The 17,846-nt window shown below is 48.6% G+C and overlaps 1 protein-coding gene across 6 annotated transcripts in view; it reads right to left on the reverse strand.

Moving 5' to 3' along the window:
- The window catches only part of SRGAP3 (SLIT-ROBO Rho GTPase activating protein 3), a 64,113-nt gene that overhangs the window by 17,643 nt on the left and 28,624 nt on the right, over positions 1 to 17,846 (reverse strand). For all 6 annotated transcript variants that reach the window (XM_015875333.2, XM_015875329.2, XM_032447228.1 and 3 more), the window contains 7 exons: positions 14,967 to 15,029; positions 12,609 to 12,794; positions 11,589 to 11,717; positions 3,463 to 3,684; positions 2,883 to 2,984; positions 2,499 to 2,696; positions 1,150 to 1,234 (listed from right to left, as the gene is read on the reverse strand). In XM_015875333.2, the coding sequence (XP_015730819.1) occupies positions 1,150 to 1,234; positions 2,499 to 2,696; positions 2,883 to 2,984; positions 3,463 to 3,684; positions 11,589 to 11,717; positions 12,609 to 12,794; positions 14,967 to 15,029 (985 nt within the window). The remainder of the gene's footprint in view (positions 1 to 1,149; positions 1,235 to 2,498; positions 2,697 to 2,882; positions 2,985 to 3,462; positions 3,685 to 11,588; positions 11,718 to 12,608; positions 12,795 to 14,966; positions 15,030 to 17,846) is intronic.

Raw genomic sequence — 17,846 nt, forward strand, 5'->3', positions numbered from 1 at the left:
TCTTCCATACGAGGCATTAGAAGTCCAGGGCTCAGTCACAAGGGAGGGAAAGTATCTTCTATTCCCACTGACATTAAAGGTTTATTTGCAATATGAAGTCCATCTCAGAAAAAAATAACCAGATGCACTGCAGGTCCTCTGCAATAAGTGCTCATTTACACTAGCTGGATATTGGCCAAATTCAAATAGGAAAGGGGGAGGCTGATGAGGGCTGAAGCCCCTGGGGAGGAAGCTGAGATTATCCAACCGCCTCATAGAGGACCACTAATAGCATCTGAATACAGTGGTGTAATTCTGCTCCCTGGCTCTTCCTGTGAGATAACAGCCCATCTAATCATCATCAAGCAGACTATTCTGGCTGTCAATATTCTCACTCCCTTCATGTATTTTTAGTGCTTGGATTTCACATAAACGGCAGCATATTACCAGTGATAAGATCTGCTCATTTTTTAAAGGGTTTGTCAATCCACTGAAAAAACGAAACCCATTTCACATGCTGTTTGTGCCTTTCTCCGAAGGCCAAGGAAGCCAATTTAGCCTTCCTTTTTTTCTAAGGCACATAAAAGGAAGCATTTGGCTACACATGACTCCTTCCTGCTCTCCCTTGGCACCTGCAGAAAGCAAGCTTACAGCCAATTCCTCACTGAAAAAGCAAAGAATTCCACACAGATGTTTTGCAAACTCAGACTTCTTCCTAAAGAGAATCAGCTCACAGTGAAACACAGCATTCTGCATTCCAGGGCTAAACGTCTACACATCAGGACAATCCCATGACCTGGAAGAAATTCAGTTTCCATGTGGAAATGTTCCACAGCTGCTTTTGCACAACTCTAAGAGAACTGCAGGGACTGACACCAAACTCCTCCTCTCAAGTACAGCTGCAACAGTGCATTTGTGTGAGAGCAGGGCAGGCACCGAATCATCAACAAGGGATTAATCACTTCCTGCACCGACCCCCAGGAGCCAAAGCCCTGTAGCTACCAAACAGGCCTGAGTCTGGTGCCAACACCTGGGATCTCTGGGCAGAGCTCTGACAGGCCCATTTCTACATGCTGCCTGCTCTGTCCTCACACCACTGAAGCCAGAGCTCAGAGCCAGAGCAATGCTGGCAGCACGTGTTCCTTCTCTAGGCCTAACCCCACAACTCACCTTCCCCAAGAGTCTGCTTCAGCAAGTCGTGCTTAGCCTGGAGCTTTGTGATCAGGTTACTGCCATTCAAATACTCTTTAAATTTCTGGAATTAAGAACAGAACAAGCAAGGTAGGTTAAGACACTTGGCAATAATCTTCTGTAATAGATGTACACTTTTTGCCTGGGAGGCTCCTGAGGGGATACGGAGGCTGTCAGGCTCCAACAGATGAGGCAGCAGATGCACTGTAGGACGGAGCATGGCCTGATAATCACTTCCCACTGCCCTACAGATCTTATTGTTAGCCTCGTCTCCCTGGTGTTGCACCCCCTGCCTGGGAATGCAACTTGCTCCAAAGAAAAAAGTTCAAAGCAAACTTTCCTTTGTTAGACTTCTGAGATCAGCCTGGAAAATCAAAGAGGTTTTCCCTCCCCTGGCGGCACTTTGGCTCCATTCACACAAGTGATGCAGCAGAGCAGCTCAGGCAGTGAACGTGCAGCATGCTGGGCAATGAAAACCATGCAGCACAACTGCCAGACTTCTGTGCACCCACGATCGCTCCAGAGTAAGCAATTCTCTATAAAATTGGAGGAGTAAAGGAGATAGGCATGGAAAACAGAAGGCCAAAAAAAAAAAAAAAAATAGGAAAAATCACAAGTTCCTGCCAAATTAAAGAAACAAACACAAAACAAACTAATGTGCTGATTTCCATCTTCCCTGCCCACACAGAAATAATAATACTGCTTGAGAAATCACATTCACGTATACATCACCAGATAAATACATGAACTGTAGCCTATTAACCACATTTAATGAGGGGCACATCTGCTGAGCTAATGTCTTATTGCTTCAAGAGTGATAACAGAGAACCTCCAGTACAGCACAGATGCGCAGTACCTGACCAAGGCTGCTGCTGCCCAGCATACACACTGCACAGAACCCCAGCCAGCACAGCTTGCTGCAGTGTTTGTGTGAGATGCTAATGGCTGTTTATTTCAACCCTAGGCCCAGGGCAGATTTTATCTGTGTAGACCAGAAAAGGAAGGCTCAGCTGAGAATTCAAAACAGGAAAGGCCTCCAGAGGATCCATCGGCTGGGCTTAACTGGAGCCTGCTGTCCAGTGCTGAGCCACTGCTGCTGACTTCTGTAACCTTTGAGTCAAAACTGCATGCTGCAGTTGTTCCATTAAAAATGAGAATGCGACAGACACTAAATTGTCATTCTCCATGCATTCCAATCCCAAACCATACAGAAGACAAATAGTGAAAGACTGAATTGGTTGTTGCCCTTCACTAATGAGCACTTAAAATGCAACACAGTCCTTGCAATTAATGCCCTGCCGTCCTGCATCACATGGTGTGAGACTCACTGTAAAATAGAACATCTCAGTCTCCTGTTGGTTGGCTCTCCTCTTGGCGATGTTTATTTTGCTCATGTAAGTCTCTGAAGCAGCTGATTTGACCGACTCAGTGGAGCGACTGTGCTGGAAGGCATCTGAAACATCAAAATCTTCCACCGTCAGCATGTCTTGCAAGGTCTGCATTGTGGCATCCAGAGTTTTTCGTACCTATCAGGCATAAAAGACAGTATGTTTTTGAAGCAAACAGGGAAAAAATGACATCTGGAGCCCAAACAACTGGCCCACAAGCAGTTTGTAAGTACTGGGCTTGCCCCAGCATGAACTGCAAAGGGAGATCTCAGCACTGCACACCCCCACACCCAGGCACAACAGGGATGGAAAATGAGCTCTTACCTCTTCATTCTCTATCTTGAGGGTGGCCAGGCGGGACTGCAGCTGGTGGTACCGCATCAGCAGCTCGGTCTGCACAGGCTGCTGGGCGCTGACCTGGCACACCTGAGCAGGAGCATGGCAGAGACAGGAGAGGGGTTCAGTGAGTTGTACACAGACCAGATGTGCACATTAATACCAGAAAGATTCTCCCAGCTACGCACAAGTTCCTTGAAGCCCTCCCAGGCAGTGTGGTCCAGTTTCCAAGCAGCAGTACTGTGGACCTGGGCTTAGTACAAAGCATTTCTACTCAGCATTTTAAAGCTCAATTAGAGTCTCCAAATTACAGCAGGTAAATTAAGGCCCCACCATCATATCTGCTGGACAATTTAGCTGAGGATGAAACCACAGGCTTTGTAACTGGGAGAGGACAAGGAGCAGACTGAAAGGAAGAGCGCTGCTAATGAACTAAATGTCTCATTAAAAAAGGAAACGTGAACAGCAACACATGAAGACAGAGCAGAGGGGAAGAAATGATGTAAAGGTGATGGCTAACAGGGACCAGGCCTACGCCAGGCTGTGAGGCAGCTCCACATCGCCATACCTCATCCCCCATGTGGGGCTGGAACTCGAACTTCAGTGGAGGGCAGAAGACTTGATTGCACATGTCCATGATGGTGTGCTTGTCGCTCCGTGCATCCAGGTTGTCCACAGCATTTTCAATGATGTCCAGACCCTCGTGCTTGGATTGCTCCAGGTTGTACTCAGCAGACAGGTACGTCCGGAAGGTCCGTGCAAGGCTGGCATGGAACCCCAGGTCACAGCACTGTGGGACAGCAAGGCAGGGCTGAGTTAGGAGCAGGTACCACCAGCACTGCCATCGCTGTGCCATCAGTGCCCTGCAACACCGCATGGAAAGGCGAGAAAAAGGACTGAGGAAGAACAGGTACCGGAGCACAATTAGCTGGGCTGTGCACTACCCCAGGCACAGCACGTGAACTTAATGCCTTGGTTTTGCTGGAAAAAAAAAAACAAACAAGTGGTTGTCAGGCCGGGAAGAGCTAAAAATCACACAAAGGCATGGCTCCTCTGGCTGCTCTGCACCAGAACAGGGCCGCACTAATGACAGAACTCCTGCCCTTCAAAGGCCTCTGGGAAAAGCAGCCAGAGGGCCACACTGTGTGCTGCCCACAGCACTCCCTGCCTCCAGGGATCCTGCCAGTGCCTTCTGCACAGAGAAACCATTCCCTGAGCTACCCCATACTGACAGGTGGTGGAACACTGTGGCACTGAAGGGCTCTGCAGTACATGCACAGCCCCTCCACCCTTGCTAGGAAGCCCACAACAAGGCTGTTTTTTATGCACAATTGATCGTGTTAATCTTGAAGAAGACGATAAAACTGATCTAACTGCCTAATACACAGTATTTGGGCAGCAAAACCCTGTTTTTAATCTCTCTTTTTTATATAATTGAATTTGGCAGATTAAGTATAGCAACAGCTCATGGATTTGCTGCTCTGAGCACCAAATCACAGCTGAGCAAGCAGCAGCTTCCATCCCAGCAGGTCTCCTCCCAGCCCCCAAAGCATGGCATCACAGTGTCAGGCATGGCCCTGCTGCAAGCACCCAGCACAGGGATGCCAGCAGTGGCTCTGCACGGAAAGGAGGGGCACACTGAGGCACAGTCAGGAGCTGGAGGTCAGCACACCAGACTGAGCTGTGCTAACAGGGCTGCAAGGAGGCTGCAATCCAAAAATAAGGCACATCTATTTCTAGACATGGAGAGGGCTGAAGTTCCTGACAAAGGATGTGAAGTTAGATAAGCACAGCTTCATCACTGTTAGGAGTTCCATAATCACATATCCCCCTAGATACCCTTTCTGGCTCCTGGCACAGTGACATGCGCTGCCACCAGCACAGTCAATAAGCAGCAATCTCACACACAGTCTGAAGTTTGCACATACCTGCACATGAGTGCAATGATCTGCAGGGACACTCCCAAGGAGTGGGATGGTTGCAGCACAGAGCAATGTCTATTGGAGGCACTGAGGGAGAATGTGCTGCTGGGCACTGTGAGAGTGCTGGTGCAGAAAGCAGAACTGAGCTGGCACCTGCCAGCCACATACATTACAGTTCAGAAGCTCTGTTGTCACACAAATTAAAGAATGAGTAGAAAGTCTCATTGTCTGAGCTGTAACCAAATCACCCAGAACCCCGGCTCACCCATCAGGTTCCCCTCTACTTCTGGCAGCACAAAACCATCCTCATGGGGCAGATGCCCCCCCTCTAACTCTGCAGTGCCCACAGGAATCACTGCTAGCCAATGCAGAAAGGCACAGAAAGCGCCTCTGCATCAGACCATCAACACTGACAAACTCAAAGTGAAATGTGAAGACTCAGTTAGTGCCACGAGCAGCCCAGACAGAGAAGTTGCCTCTCTCCTCCTGCCCACGTGAAGGGACAACCCTCAGCTCACATCATGTCACACAGAGCTGTTTGCTGGGCTGTGGTAGAATGAGCAGTGACAACACAACAGGCCTAACTCCCACCTGCAGATCCTCTGCATGCTCTGCTTGCCCCCCACAGGGGCAGGGCTGATTAAATGGTCATAACTCACTATTTATCCTCCTGCTATTTAACTTCTACATTTATTAGTTTAAAACAGGGACAGTTAAGGAGTAGTGCAGCTCTGCCTTCAGCAAACAACGCTCAAAAAATGGTTCTTTGGGGAATCAAAGTGGGGGAAGCAGGGTGCAAACTGGATACAGCACTGTGAGTCTCTGAGGAGTGTGGAGTCCCTGATACACGCAGAGAAAAATGCTATTGACACCCTCCCTGCCAACAGAGCTCGTGCTGCAGCCAGCAGTACCCAGCACTGATACCCAGGGCAGCATCTCGCTATGTGCCCCAGCTCTGAGCACTGTGCTGGCACTGCATGCACTACTGCCTGGAGGGGAAAGAAGCACCAACAGTCACACAGTTCCCAAAGAAACACACCAAGTACGAAGAGAAAAAAATAAAAAGACTTCAAACTCCATCTCCAGAACAAACAGCCTTTTCTCACCCTTCTCATCCCCCTTTGATGGAAAATAAATTAGAAGCACAAATAACAACCCTTAGCACTTCTGCAGCGCCTTTCATCTGAAGAGCTCAAAGCTCTCTGTATATTAATTCATTAAGTCTCATACCACCCCTGTAAGGGCTGGAAGCATTACAGAGCTCAACCGAAGACACATTGAGAGCCAGGAGTCCACACAGCTCTGCTCAGAGTGTTGAGGCTGTGCCAATGCTGGGTACCAGCACCCACCTCACACCTGGAAGAACCTTCAGGTCTTCAGAGAAACAGTCCAAGAAAACACAGTGCTCAGTTTGTGGCCACAGAGAACAGAAGAGCAGCAGTCCTACAGCCACACCTCTCTCAGAGCCATCAGAATGGAAACAAGCCTGGCCACAACAGCATCCCAGCACAGGTACAGGAATGTCTGGCCACAACAGACAGCCTCTGTGTGCTGTGAGACAGAGCTGCACAGCAGCAGGAATGATTGCGCCTTGGGAGGAGGCACAGGCCACTGGGACACACCAGGGGCAGCACAGCACAGAGCCCTGCCTGCAGCCCCACAGCTCCAGCACAAGGTGATGCTGAGGGCATGGGCACAGCTGCAGCCACAGCCCAGCACTGCCCACCAACCCCTGCACCGCCCCTCCACAACAACATGGGGACAGAATGCCTGGCAGCACAGCCAACTCCACATATCCCCTCTGCAGCCAACCCACAGTTGTCCTCCCTGCAGGACATGGCTGTGTGCCCATGCACAGTCCTGCAGCTCCAACACAACCTCTCCCAAAGGAGCAGCTGTGACCGTCAGGTTCGGTGCCTGAGGCAGCACTGCAGACAGAGCCCCCAAAACCTGATTTGTTCTCAGCCAAAGAGAACTGCAAGCACACAGGGATGGTGCAGGGGAAGAATGGGGGCCCTCTGACTTTCATAACCAACTCTGAAGCACGAGGCTGGATCACCTCCAAACAATGCTCCTACCCACAGCACCACAGAGCACAGCTCCACACGATCCCTTCCAACCCCCACTATGGTAATTACCTCTGTGGTCCCTGGAGGGGGTTTCTTTCCAAAGGATTTCTGACCCACACTTCATTCTGCCCCTTAATCTCCCTACTGCACTCCTCTCCTGTGTATGCCTTCTTAGGCCCTTTGTGCATGTGTGTTGGTTTGGGTTTTTTCCAAGATGAACTCACTGGTAAATTAATCTCCTAAAGGACACTGGGACCTTGAGGCTATTCGTTCACGCTACTGGGAAAAGCACAGAAAGTGTCAAGAAGGAATTCTTCTCTCCCAGGGAACATCCTGTTGCCTTTTTGTGCTGCACTAACAAGGTCCATCAGACAAAGGCTGCTCACAGCCCTCGAACAGCAGAATTTATAGACTACACGATACTCCAAGCCATAAAACAATCTGCAAGCGGGCTCCATTAACCTAGCGAGACAATTTCAATGTCTGTAGTGTCTGCATGAGGAAATAACTGTTTACTGGGCGCAAACTTTGGGGGGAAAAAATGCAGTTTTGATGTATTATTAAAGCCAAGACAGGCAAAGTTTAAGAGATGAGTGCTGGCTGGATTCTGGAGTTTAACACAGCACTCTAAGAACAGCTTAGAAAAAAGCACTGCTACTGGATTATCATGATTTAAGGTGCTGCTGACAAATGGGGAGTATGGCAGCTATTATGTTAACCACCTGCATACAGAAACAGAACATGAGTTTACTAAACCAGGGTAGTGGTGGAGAACAGGAGTCGAACTCCTGAAAGTATATCGAGTCAGTGCACCTCTCCTGTCCCCTACATCCACATCAGCCCTGCTTTCAAAAAGATCACGCAAACAGAACCCTTTTTCTGCAAGTCATTCCCTCACTCTGCGTGAGGCTCAGAACACAGCAGGTCCATCTGGATTTTCATCTGCTGCCACTGCCACCTCCACAGGGCCAGCCCCGCCATGCTGCACACACCACCCACAGAGGAGAATTCTGTTCTTACCTCCAGCCCCAGCAAGCTCTGCTCCTCAGTGCATCACCACTGCCAGCTGCAGCCACCAGGGGCACAGCTACAGCGACCAGTGGCTTTCCCAAACTACTTCCCAAGCATCACTTGACCTTATTACAAATAACAATGTCATTAGCATTTTCTAGTGACCAAAACTTTTGGCAGTAATTTAACATTCCTAAGAATTCCCTTCCTTTACCCATTTGTTTGTCTCAGATGCAGAACATGCTCCATCTGCGCAGACACGGCAGCACTTCGTGGCAATGTCAGACCCAGCCTGTGGGACCGCCTGGCACACTGTGCCCTCCAGACCTGGTGATATCCTTTGTGTGAACACTTCCAGTACCACAAAGCTATTTGGCAGAGAGCTCCAGGGGGACAGAAACAACTTCATCTCCATTCCACATGCAAGGCCACAGAGATTAATTTGGTCATAAACTTAATGACAGAAATAAGAACACAGGTGCTTCAAAGAACCATGATTCTTTTGAGGGAAGAAGCAAATGATGTACTTTAAGCCCAAGTCTAATCTGATGGTACCAACCTAGTGTCTGCAAGCAGCACAAACACTTGAATGAAAGGCACTATTGCAACATCTTCTAAAATTATTAAGATTAAAATGCTATCTTTAAAACCACAGCTGAAAACACTTGTTTTCTTCATTTTCCTTTACAGAGAATACATATGGACAGACAGGGCTCCACCCTTGGGTGCTGAGGGAGCTGGCAGGGGTGACTGCTGAGCCGCTCTCTGCCATCTACCAGCGCTCCTGGTTAATTGGAGAAGTCCTGGAGGATTGGAGGCTTACTGATGTGATCGCCATATACAAGGGTAATAAGGAGGATCCAGGGAACTACAGGCCTGTCAGCCTGACCTCAGTACCGGGAGAAGTTATGGAACAAATCACCTTGAGTGAGATCACACGGCACGTGCGTGGCATCCAGGGGATCAGGCCAAGACAGCATGGATTCATGAAAGGCAGACTGTACTTGACCAGCTTCCTTCTATGACTGGGTGACAAGACAAGTAGACAAGGGAAAGGCTGTTGATGCAGTCTATCTAGACTTCAGCAAAACCTCTGACTCAGTCTCTCACAGTGCTCTCCTGGGGAAACTGGCTGCCCAAGGCCTGCACAGGTATACCCTCCTTTGGGTAAGGAACTGGCTAGAGCACTGTGCCCAGCAGGTAGTGGTTAACGGAGTTAAGTCCAGCTGGCAATCCATTACAAGTGGTGTCCCCCAGGGTCGGTACTGGGGCCCATCTTGTTTAATATCTTCACTGATGACCTGGATGAGGGGATTGAGTGTACCCTCAGTAAGTTTGCAGATGACACCAAGATGAGAGGTGGTATTGATCAACCTGAGGGTAGGGAGGCCCTCCAGATGGATCTGGATAGGCTGGATCACTGGGCTGAGGTTAATGGGATGAGGTTCAACAAGGCCAAGTGCCGGGTCCTGCACTTTGGCCACATTATTGTGGCCTACTGGCTTGGGTCTGAGTGGCTGAATGACTGAGAAGAGGAAAGGAACCTGGAATGGCTGCCCAGGAAGGTGGTGGAGTTGCTGACCCTGGCAATGTTCAAGAGGCGTCTGGATGAGGAGCTACAAGAGATGATTTAGTGGCTGTGGTAGCAGCAGTAATGGGAAGACAGTTTGACTGGATGATCTTGAGGGTCCTTTCCAACCCTGTGATGGTTCAATGATAGCACAATATCACCAGCTCCAGGGGCATCCAATGGAAATAATTACATGTGAACTCCTTCTGGAGCTTTCTGAAGCCTTCCATGCCATGCTCTTGCAAAACATTTCTACAGAAGTCTGTTCAAATAAACTGCACTCTCTTTGGGGATTTAAAATTAGGGCACCCACGTACAGCACACACATCCAATATTTTGTTTCCATTGGTGACCAGGATATGTCATTAGGGGAATTTAGTTGCACAGCGTCAAAGATGTTTTAGTTAAAGTCCCCTGAAGGGATTTCCTGGAGTGTGGAAGAAAAGCCATCTGCTGACAGCAGTAGAAGGGTCAGCACAAGGAAATAAAGTTGGAAGAAATAGTATAAACAGCCATAACTGAACTGGAACTCATCACCTCTACAGGAAACCAAAGGCTCAGAAACTCCACAGAAATAAGGTATTCTTTCTTAAAAAAGAAAAAACACAATGAGGGAGAGAAGAGCGTGTGTGAGGAGAGAGAATGGGCAACAGGAAGAGGAATTCCTTGGATAAATCAAGGAGTTATCACACCTTAATGCTTGATTGTTTTCATGCTTGAGTTACTGAGTATTCTTTGTAACACGACTAAAGTCATCTGCAGTAATACAAAGAATAGGGAGGACATTTAAGAATATATTTTACCATATCCTTAAAATCTTGAAATCCTCAGAGGGTTTTGCATCAGACTTATTTTAATTAGTGCTTGGAAGAATACACACACACATCGGTTGATTAGGAGATAAACACTTAAACGCATCTTTTAATCATGCGTTCAGTGAATACCAGGACAGAAGCCCAACCTGGCGCTCACAGGTCAGGCAATGAACTGCTCACTGAAGCTGCCTTATCAGGAAGGAACTGTGCAGTGCAATCTATACTGCTGTGAAGACTCCTATTAAAGGAAGAGACTGAATACTCTTCTGAATCATTTAAAAGTAGCTCATAGAAGTCCCTGATATACACACACTTTCAATCCCTGTCATTTCTACAAAGCTGCTCCTGGGAGTTGCTGCCCTGAGTCGATTTCCTGCAAGGAATGTTTTGGATACAACTCAGCAGGAGCCTTTCCTAGCTAGGGAAGCACTTCCATCTGCTTCACTGCCACCAGTGCAAAGGAGTGCTAAGCACCTACTCAAACTGATAGAAACCACAGATACACATAGCACAAAGAACAGGTTTCTGTTTTCAACAACAAAAAAAGAGGATGCATGTGATTTTTATGAGAGTTTACCTATTTCAAATGCAGGCTAATGGATGGGCCAGGAGGAAACCTAAGGACCCCAGCTGGCTTGCTCCAAGGCAAATTCTACAGCAAAAGCTCTGGACTTTGAAAAGCTCCAGCTGCAGGAAACCCTACGTGTGGGAGCCACAGAGGATGAGGCTGTCATTGAATAGTGAAGGAAGCACCATTCCTGCACAATTCCTAAGCCAAAACCACCATACAGTGACACTCAGACCACAGCCTGCTTGTGATATCACATAAAAGATACATGACGCTGGATCCAAATCTGGGCTCCTCTGCTTGTGCATTTCTGAAGGTACTGCTATGCATGCTGGCTCATAACATACAGTTATAATCAAAACTCTATTTATTTTTTTCCAGATGACAATAACAGAAGCTTCTATATAGCATAAATATACATTGATTACTTTGCTGTGTGATCATGTGACCACCATAAAATTCAGAAGGCTGACTATCATATTGTGACATCTCCAGAACAGCACATATACACCTTCACCAGCTGAGATGAAGTCACATGCAACTACAAAGGGGTAAAATCATCAAAGCTTACAGCACATTATCAGGCCCCAGGTAAGAATATTTTAAAGTCCAAACAAATTCTCCTTCATTACTATCACATGGGCATGAGCACATACAGGAACCAAACCATGTCTAAGATTGAGCTGTGCACTCATCAGTGCAAAGCAGGCAGGATGCATGCAAAGGAGGAAGCACTTACATCAATGAGGTCAGAGACATCGTGGATATAGTATTTACTGACAGCTGCATTGGTGGCTGCCAGGTTCAGCAGGTAGTCATTCCTGGCCTTAGTACACTTCAGCTTGTTTTCAGAGTATTTGGCTTGCCTCTGAAAAAGCAAAAGGGAGCATTAGAGCATATACAGGATGTTCCTTTTGCAGCAGGGCCCCACAGCGCCCCAGAGACCAAGTGTGACACATGAATTAATAAAGTTTGGCATCAGGTATGAAAACAGGCATCTTTGCCAGGCTGGAAGGGATCACATCTGAATGTCCCTGTACAATAAACCAATACACAATAAGTGCATTCTGCTCAGATGCACCTAGAGCATCCCAAGCACAGCTGTTCTTTTATCTGTACATTCATGGAAGTTTTGGCGACAATCACAACTGGCAGCAAAACTTTCCTCCCAGATATGCTGACACGCATCTGGATTTACTCCAGGTTTAAGCAGCTGTATTGATGTGGAATCTGGCCCAGAGGCCCAAACTACAAAATTCAGAGCAGTACCCAGAGTTCAAAACTCTGCAATAGCAGATGTGCTTGGATCTGGGGCACTTGCTCATGAGGATCACTAGCCTGAAGGTTTAGAACAGAAGATTAACCCTTCCCAGAGGCCTGCTGCAGGACAGTGCCTCAGTGCAAGGCCAACACACATGCTTAAGAATCTACTGCTATTCTCAGAAATTAACAGACAATTAAACAGTTTTAAAGATTCCAACATCCAGAGAGAAGCTGAAACTAGAGAGGTGTTAAATGTTTTGGCTGCACCTTAAACCCCAGGCAATCTACGCAGGAAAAGTTGGTACTTATTCTGTCTCAAGGAACCCTGAGACAGCTACAGTTCACTGTCAACAGCAAAACAAATGAGTGCAGTTACAGCTATGCTTCCTAATGCCTTCCAGGGAGACAGAAGCAGCTGCACAGAAGTGGAATGAATCAGAGCTAAGTTCCTACTGCACAGGCAGCTCCAGCCCTGCACCTCATCCCATGCACCCACCTTCTCCTTCATCTTCTCAATCTTCTTGACGGAGCTCCGCCGCTGTGGCCTCTCCTCATGCCGCAGAAGGTTCACACTGACATCCCCTGACTTGTTGAACTGCTTTTCCTCCTGCTTCTCTGCCTCCTTCAGCTTGCTCTCAGCACTGATGCTTTCTGCATGATACATGTGGTAGGTCTTCATCACCTGAGGGAACAAGACTGAGTGAGCCGGCTGCTCCACAGCCAGGAGGCCCCAGTGTACGAGGGTAGGACAACAGCTGTGTGCAGTGGGAAGCTCAGTCCTGGCTGTGCCAAGGCTGTCTGTGGCCACTATGGCATTAAGGAACAAAAAGGTGGAAAGAAAAAGCCCCAGAACAAGTCCTGTTTTGAAACAGCACAGAGCTGGTATTAGAACCACTATGCACTGCTTCCACACTGCAGCAAAAGCAGACAGCCACACCTACAGCACTCACTTCATTAATGGTTCATCTTCCTACAGGAAGATGAGAAATGTCCTCCAGTGCTTTGCAGATGGGGTTGGGGTGTCCACAACTGCGAGGAGGGCACGATCAGCCTGATGCCACTTTGGACCCAACCCTTCTCTTCCTGCAGTTGAACTTGCTAAGCAAACAGTGTAACCGAGCACATCCCTGCTCTACCATCCCAACCACAGACCCCAGCTCGAAGACAAAGCAGCTGCAAGTTGGAGTTTGTCTTCCATCAGCCCTGAATTCCCATCTCACTGCCACCACAAGCACAGTCAGTGCCAGGTGGAGTGCAGCAACATCTCTTCCTCTAAACTGAGCACCACCAGCAGGCACTGGACACACAGCACTAATCTGCTGCCAAGAAAACTCGCAGCCTCCACTGCAGCATTTTCTTTTGGATACAGAAGCCCAAAGGGCACAGTTGTGATCATTTCAATAGAGCTGGCAAGGGGAACACATCTGCTCTTCTCTCTTTATGCCTTTAGTCACACTGTCCCCTTTTATCGCTTGCCCTTGGGATCTGGATGTCTCAGTTCACATTGCCCTGACAAGGTTGAGAGGGCTGGCTTCTCACTGAAGATCAGAGCTCTGGTGGATCACACAGACACTGGCAGCACGGAGCTGGGACAACCCAGGCAGAGCTTCAGAACTCCCCTGAAATGGCTGGGGTTAAGTATGGCTCCAGGCAGCAGGTACTGAGCCCACTGCACTCCAAGTGCTTCAAGGAAGCCTCCACGAATCCCTAGGATTCAATGCTTCTACCTGAAATCTCAAGGACAGCAGACTAGGGACTGGAGGTGAGCTGGTTTGTACCAGCGGGACTCATGGCAATCCTGTTTGTCTGATAAGGCCCAACTTTTCACTTTTGTTCCACCATAATTTCTGAAATAAGCATGCCTCTCCCTACTCCCTCCCAGCAGGATGACATAACTGGTCTGCTATTTCAGCAGCAAGCTCAGCTCAAAGAAACTGCAAAGTTTCTCCAGCCATTCCAGTCTGTTTGGCCATTCAGACCTCTCTGCTCTGCAGGTAGGAGCAAAGCAGTAAACAGGGTGGTACCTCCATTCCCGTGGAAACAAATTTTGCCACAGACCCAAAGAGCACCGAAGTACACTGCTTTCCTTGCAGTTCCTTTCCCTGCTGTTCAGGCCCCAGAATGCTTTCAATGCTCACAGATGCAGTGGTATCCCTCAGGCGATCCTCCTGTCCCAGGGCCATGTTCTGAGCATGCTGCTCTAAAGACACCAAGGCCAACCCAGTCCTTTTTATTCTCTGCTTGCTTTGCATCTGCCTTGCTGCTGCCATAATTAATCTTCATTAGTCACCATCACTAATGCAGCTTGTGACACTCAACCATAAACAACGCAATCCCAGATCACTCGCAGGCTTTTTATCCAGCCTGGCTGCCCACCTGCACTGCAGGTCTCACAAAAGCTGTCCTTCAACAACCAATGCAGAAACAAACCTGTAAATAGAAGATCTGTGCCAGAAGTTCCAAGTGGAACGAGCCAAGAGAATGCCCAGAGGGGCCTGAAGGCAGCACCACACACAGGGCACAGCAACTGAAGGCCTCGCAGGCACCAGAGCCACACTGCAGCACACCCAAAACAACTCATTTACATGCAGATCAAACACATGGATGGCACCATCCACTGCCTGGTGAGGACACGGAAGTTCTTTGCCACAATACAAATGGAAATGCTCTTCCACTTCATCGAAGCCGTGAGTGAAATGTTCCTACTGAACAGAACACAAGGCTGGAGTGCAGGATGGCACAGGGTGAGAGCCCTGCGAGGTGCCTGCGGAGCCTGACAGACACTTTGCTCTGACAGTCACACTGCTGTGCTCCCGTGCTGCACACAGCATGACAGCCAGGAGTCCATGCTTACCGTGTACAGCTCGTTTGTGACTTTCAAGAGTTCTTCATGCATCTGTAAGCCAATTTCTTTACTCTGGAAGACAAAAAGAGTAAGAATTTACACTGTCATGCTCACAATGTGCATTTCTAAAAGCAAAATACATTTTGGAGAGAAGAGTAAAACCACAGGACTTCCAAATATTCCACACACACCTCTCTCAATCCTCTCCACCGAGCACATTCCCCAGGCCTACCACCATGGCACCAGAGCCCTGCAGGGCCAGCAGCCAGCAAGTCACCAGCGTGTGCATGGTGAGACGTGGGGCTTGGCACCACCCAACGGTACCGTGAGACAGCAGGAGGTGAGCTGAGGGCCCTCCCTGACTCACAGAGGCACACAGCAGCCTGAGGAAATCATAGAATGGCTTGGGTTGGAAGGGACCTCAATGATCATGAAGCTCCAACACATCCGCTACATACAGGGCCGCCAACTTCCACATTTAATGCCAGCCCAGGCTGCCCAGGGCCCCATCCAGCCCAGCCTTGAACACCTCCAGGGATGGACAGAGCATCCACAGCCTCCCTGGGCATCAGTTCCAGCACCTCACCACTCACTGAGTAAAGAACTTAAGCAGTACGAAGCAATGGAGGAGCACTGCTGCTGCAGAAAAATGCAGCCCACAAACAAGCAAAATGGAATTGTTCTCCTCTGCCCTTGTAAACTGCATAATAAACCCAAGTGCAGTGAAGCACGAAGCATCTGTTCCAGGCCTCCCAGCTCCCGAGTCCAAGAGAGTCCTGGTCATCTCCTGGAAATGCGTTCACACCCATTCCATAGAGAACAAAACACAGCAACATATTTAGGCCACTGCTATCTAGCTGCATTTTTCACATTGCTCTCATGCCTGCAGGGTTTTCCTTTCCTTCTTTTATTTCTCAGTGCGGTGGGTGGACCTTAGCAGCACAGCTGGGTTTGAAAATGCCTTTCCTCATGCCTTGTGCCCCCAGAGATCTGCCCATCACAAAGCTTTTCCACTCTTTGCACTGCAGCAGAGTTAAGAGACAAAAAACTGCACATTTTAATTACAGATATTATTTTTAAGAATGAATCAGCCCCACAGTATGAGAAATGCCCCAAGGGCCTCATTTACAACACTGCACAAACCCTGCAAAGACAGCGTCACTGGGGCTGCCAGCCCACAGCTGGGCTCTATTTTTTTCCATCTCTAAACATTAAAACCAAAATACAGATGGCCTCCTCTTACAGTCTTGCCCACGACAGTTTAGAAATAAGGGAAATCAAAACGCTGGTTTAATTTGCTACAGATCCTTAACAAAACAGAATGCATCATTATAAGCGTGAACACACAGTAGAGCAAATCCTCGTGCTGTTTCAGAACTGCTGCACTTTTACTTGAGGTCTGAGCTGGTCCACACATCACCCAACCTGAGTTTCCAAGACGACAATGCAGATCAGCACACACCCTTCTGTTATCATCATGCAGCAGCCCAGGATGGAGCTGGAATTCTGGCAGCCCACTGGGATCTCCATACGGGCCTGACAGCACGCCCTGCTCCACACACAGGCTGCAGCCAGCAGGGAAACAGGGCTGCTCCACAGCCAGAGCAGTGCATAGCAGCCCAACTGCCTATTTCTCAACAAAACCCCATAACTGAATGTGGTTGAGTGTTGCACTCTCCTCCCAGAGCCATGTCAGTGCTGCACTAACTGCCCCGCACAATAAAAACAAACACCTGTGGGTACCTGAACTGCCTCTATTCGCATTCCTTAGCAGTAGCATCACCTGCCACTCTACTTTGACTTGACAGATCTATTACAGACACCTGCTCCCAGATGGCCGACTCCACGCGTCAGAATAACCCGGACTTCTCAGCCCAAATACTTCACGTTTTGCTGTCACCACAGCCATAAGGCAGCAGCCCTGCTCTGCCCTCAGTGCTCACTGTCACCACTCTGACCTGAGTCAGCCACGGCCTCTCTTGGGCAGGACTCAGCACTGCAAAATGACTGCACCACAGTTACATCATAAAGTTTCCAATTTCACAACCACAACAGCCAAAGTTCAGCAAGCTCAGGATAAAGCTCATTGTGAGCTTCAACGCCTACAGCCTCTTCCTCTCTCCACTCCCTTCTGCTAAAACCTATCTGCCACTTGCAGTACTTGAGCTGAGCTGCTTCCCACCCCCTGCAGCAGCCGGGTGGGCTCCACCCAAACCCTGAAGTAGATGCTGTGCAGCTGCACGGCTGCTGCTCTCTGCCTCCCCTGCAATTATACCCCAAATCTCCTAGTGGAATCTTCTTGGCTAGGAAACATTAATTATAACTTGAAGATATGTTTAAACTAAGTATAGATCCCTTCAAAACACAAAACAAAGATGGCAAGTTTAAAAAAAAACAACAAAATATAGCAGTTCTTTCAGATTTCCTCAAACAACTCCATGCATTTTGCACATAAGGCAAAACCATCCCATTGGCAGACTGGCTGAGTGACAACACAGAGCTCTCATGAAAGTCAACTGGAAAACCTATACACACTAGAAGTTTAACTTCAGGTTATCAGTAATTAGAGTTTAATGCAAAGAGTAAAGCAAGGGAAGTAAAGGATAAGGGCACACAGTGTTATAGGACACTGAGGCTACCTGGGAACCAGCATCACAGTACTGGAATTCAGGCTCTCCACAGCCATGTGGCTCCCGCTTGCACTGCAGCACCGAGCAGATGGCAACCAGCAGGAGGTGCTGAGTGCCCAGACAGCTGCTGGGCAGCCCCCACCCCTCTGCCGCCCACCCCAACTGTCTGGCCTTGGAACTCTTCTTGGAGCAAGCAGCAGCGGGCACCTCCAGATGGCATGGAGCACCCAGGATATGGGCTGCTCCAGCACGGGGCCTG

Source organism: Coturnix japonica, chromosome 12, assembly GCF_001577835.2.
Source record: "Coturnix japonica isolate 7356 chromosome 12, Coturnix japonica 2.1, whole genome shotgun sequence".
Lineage (NCBI taxonomy): Eukaryota > Metazoa > Chordata > Aves > Galliformes > Phasianidae > Coturnix > Coturnix japonica.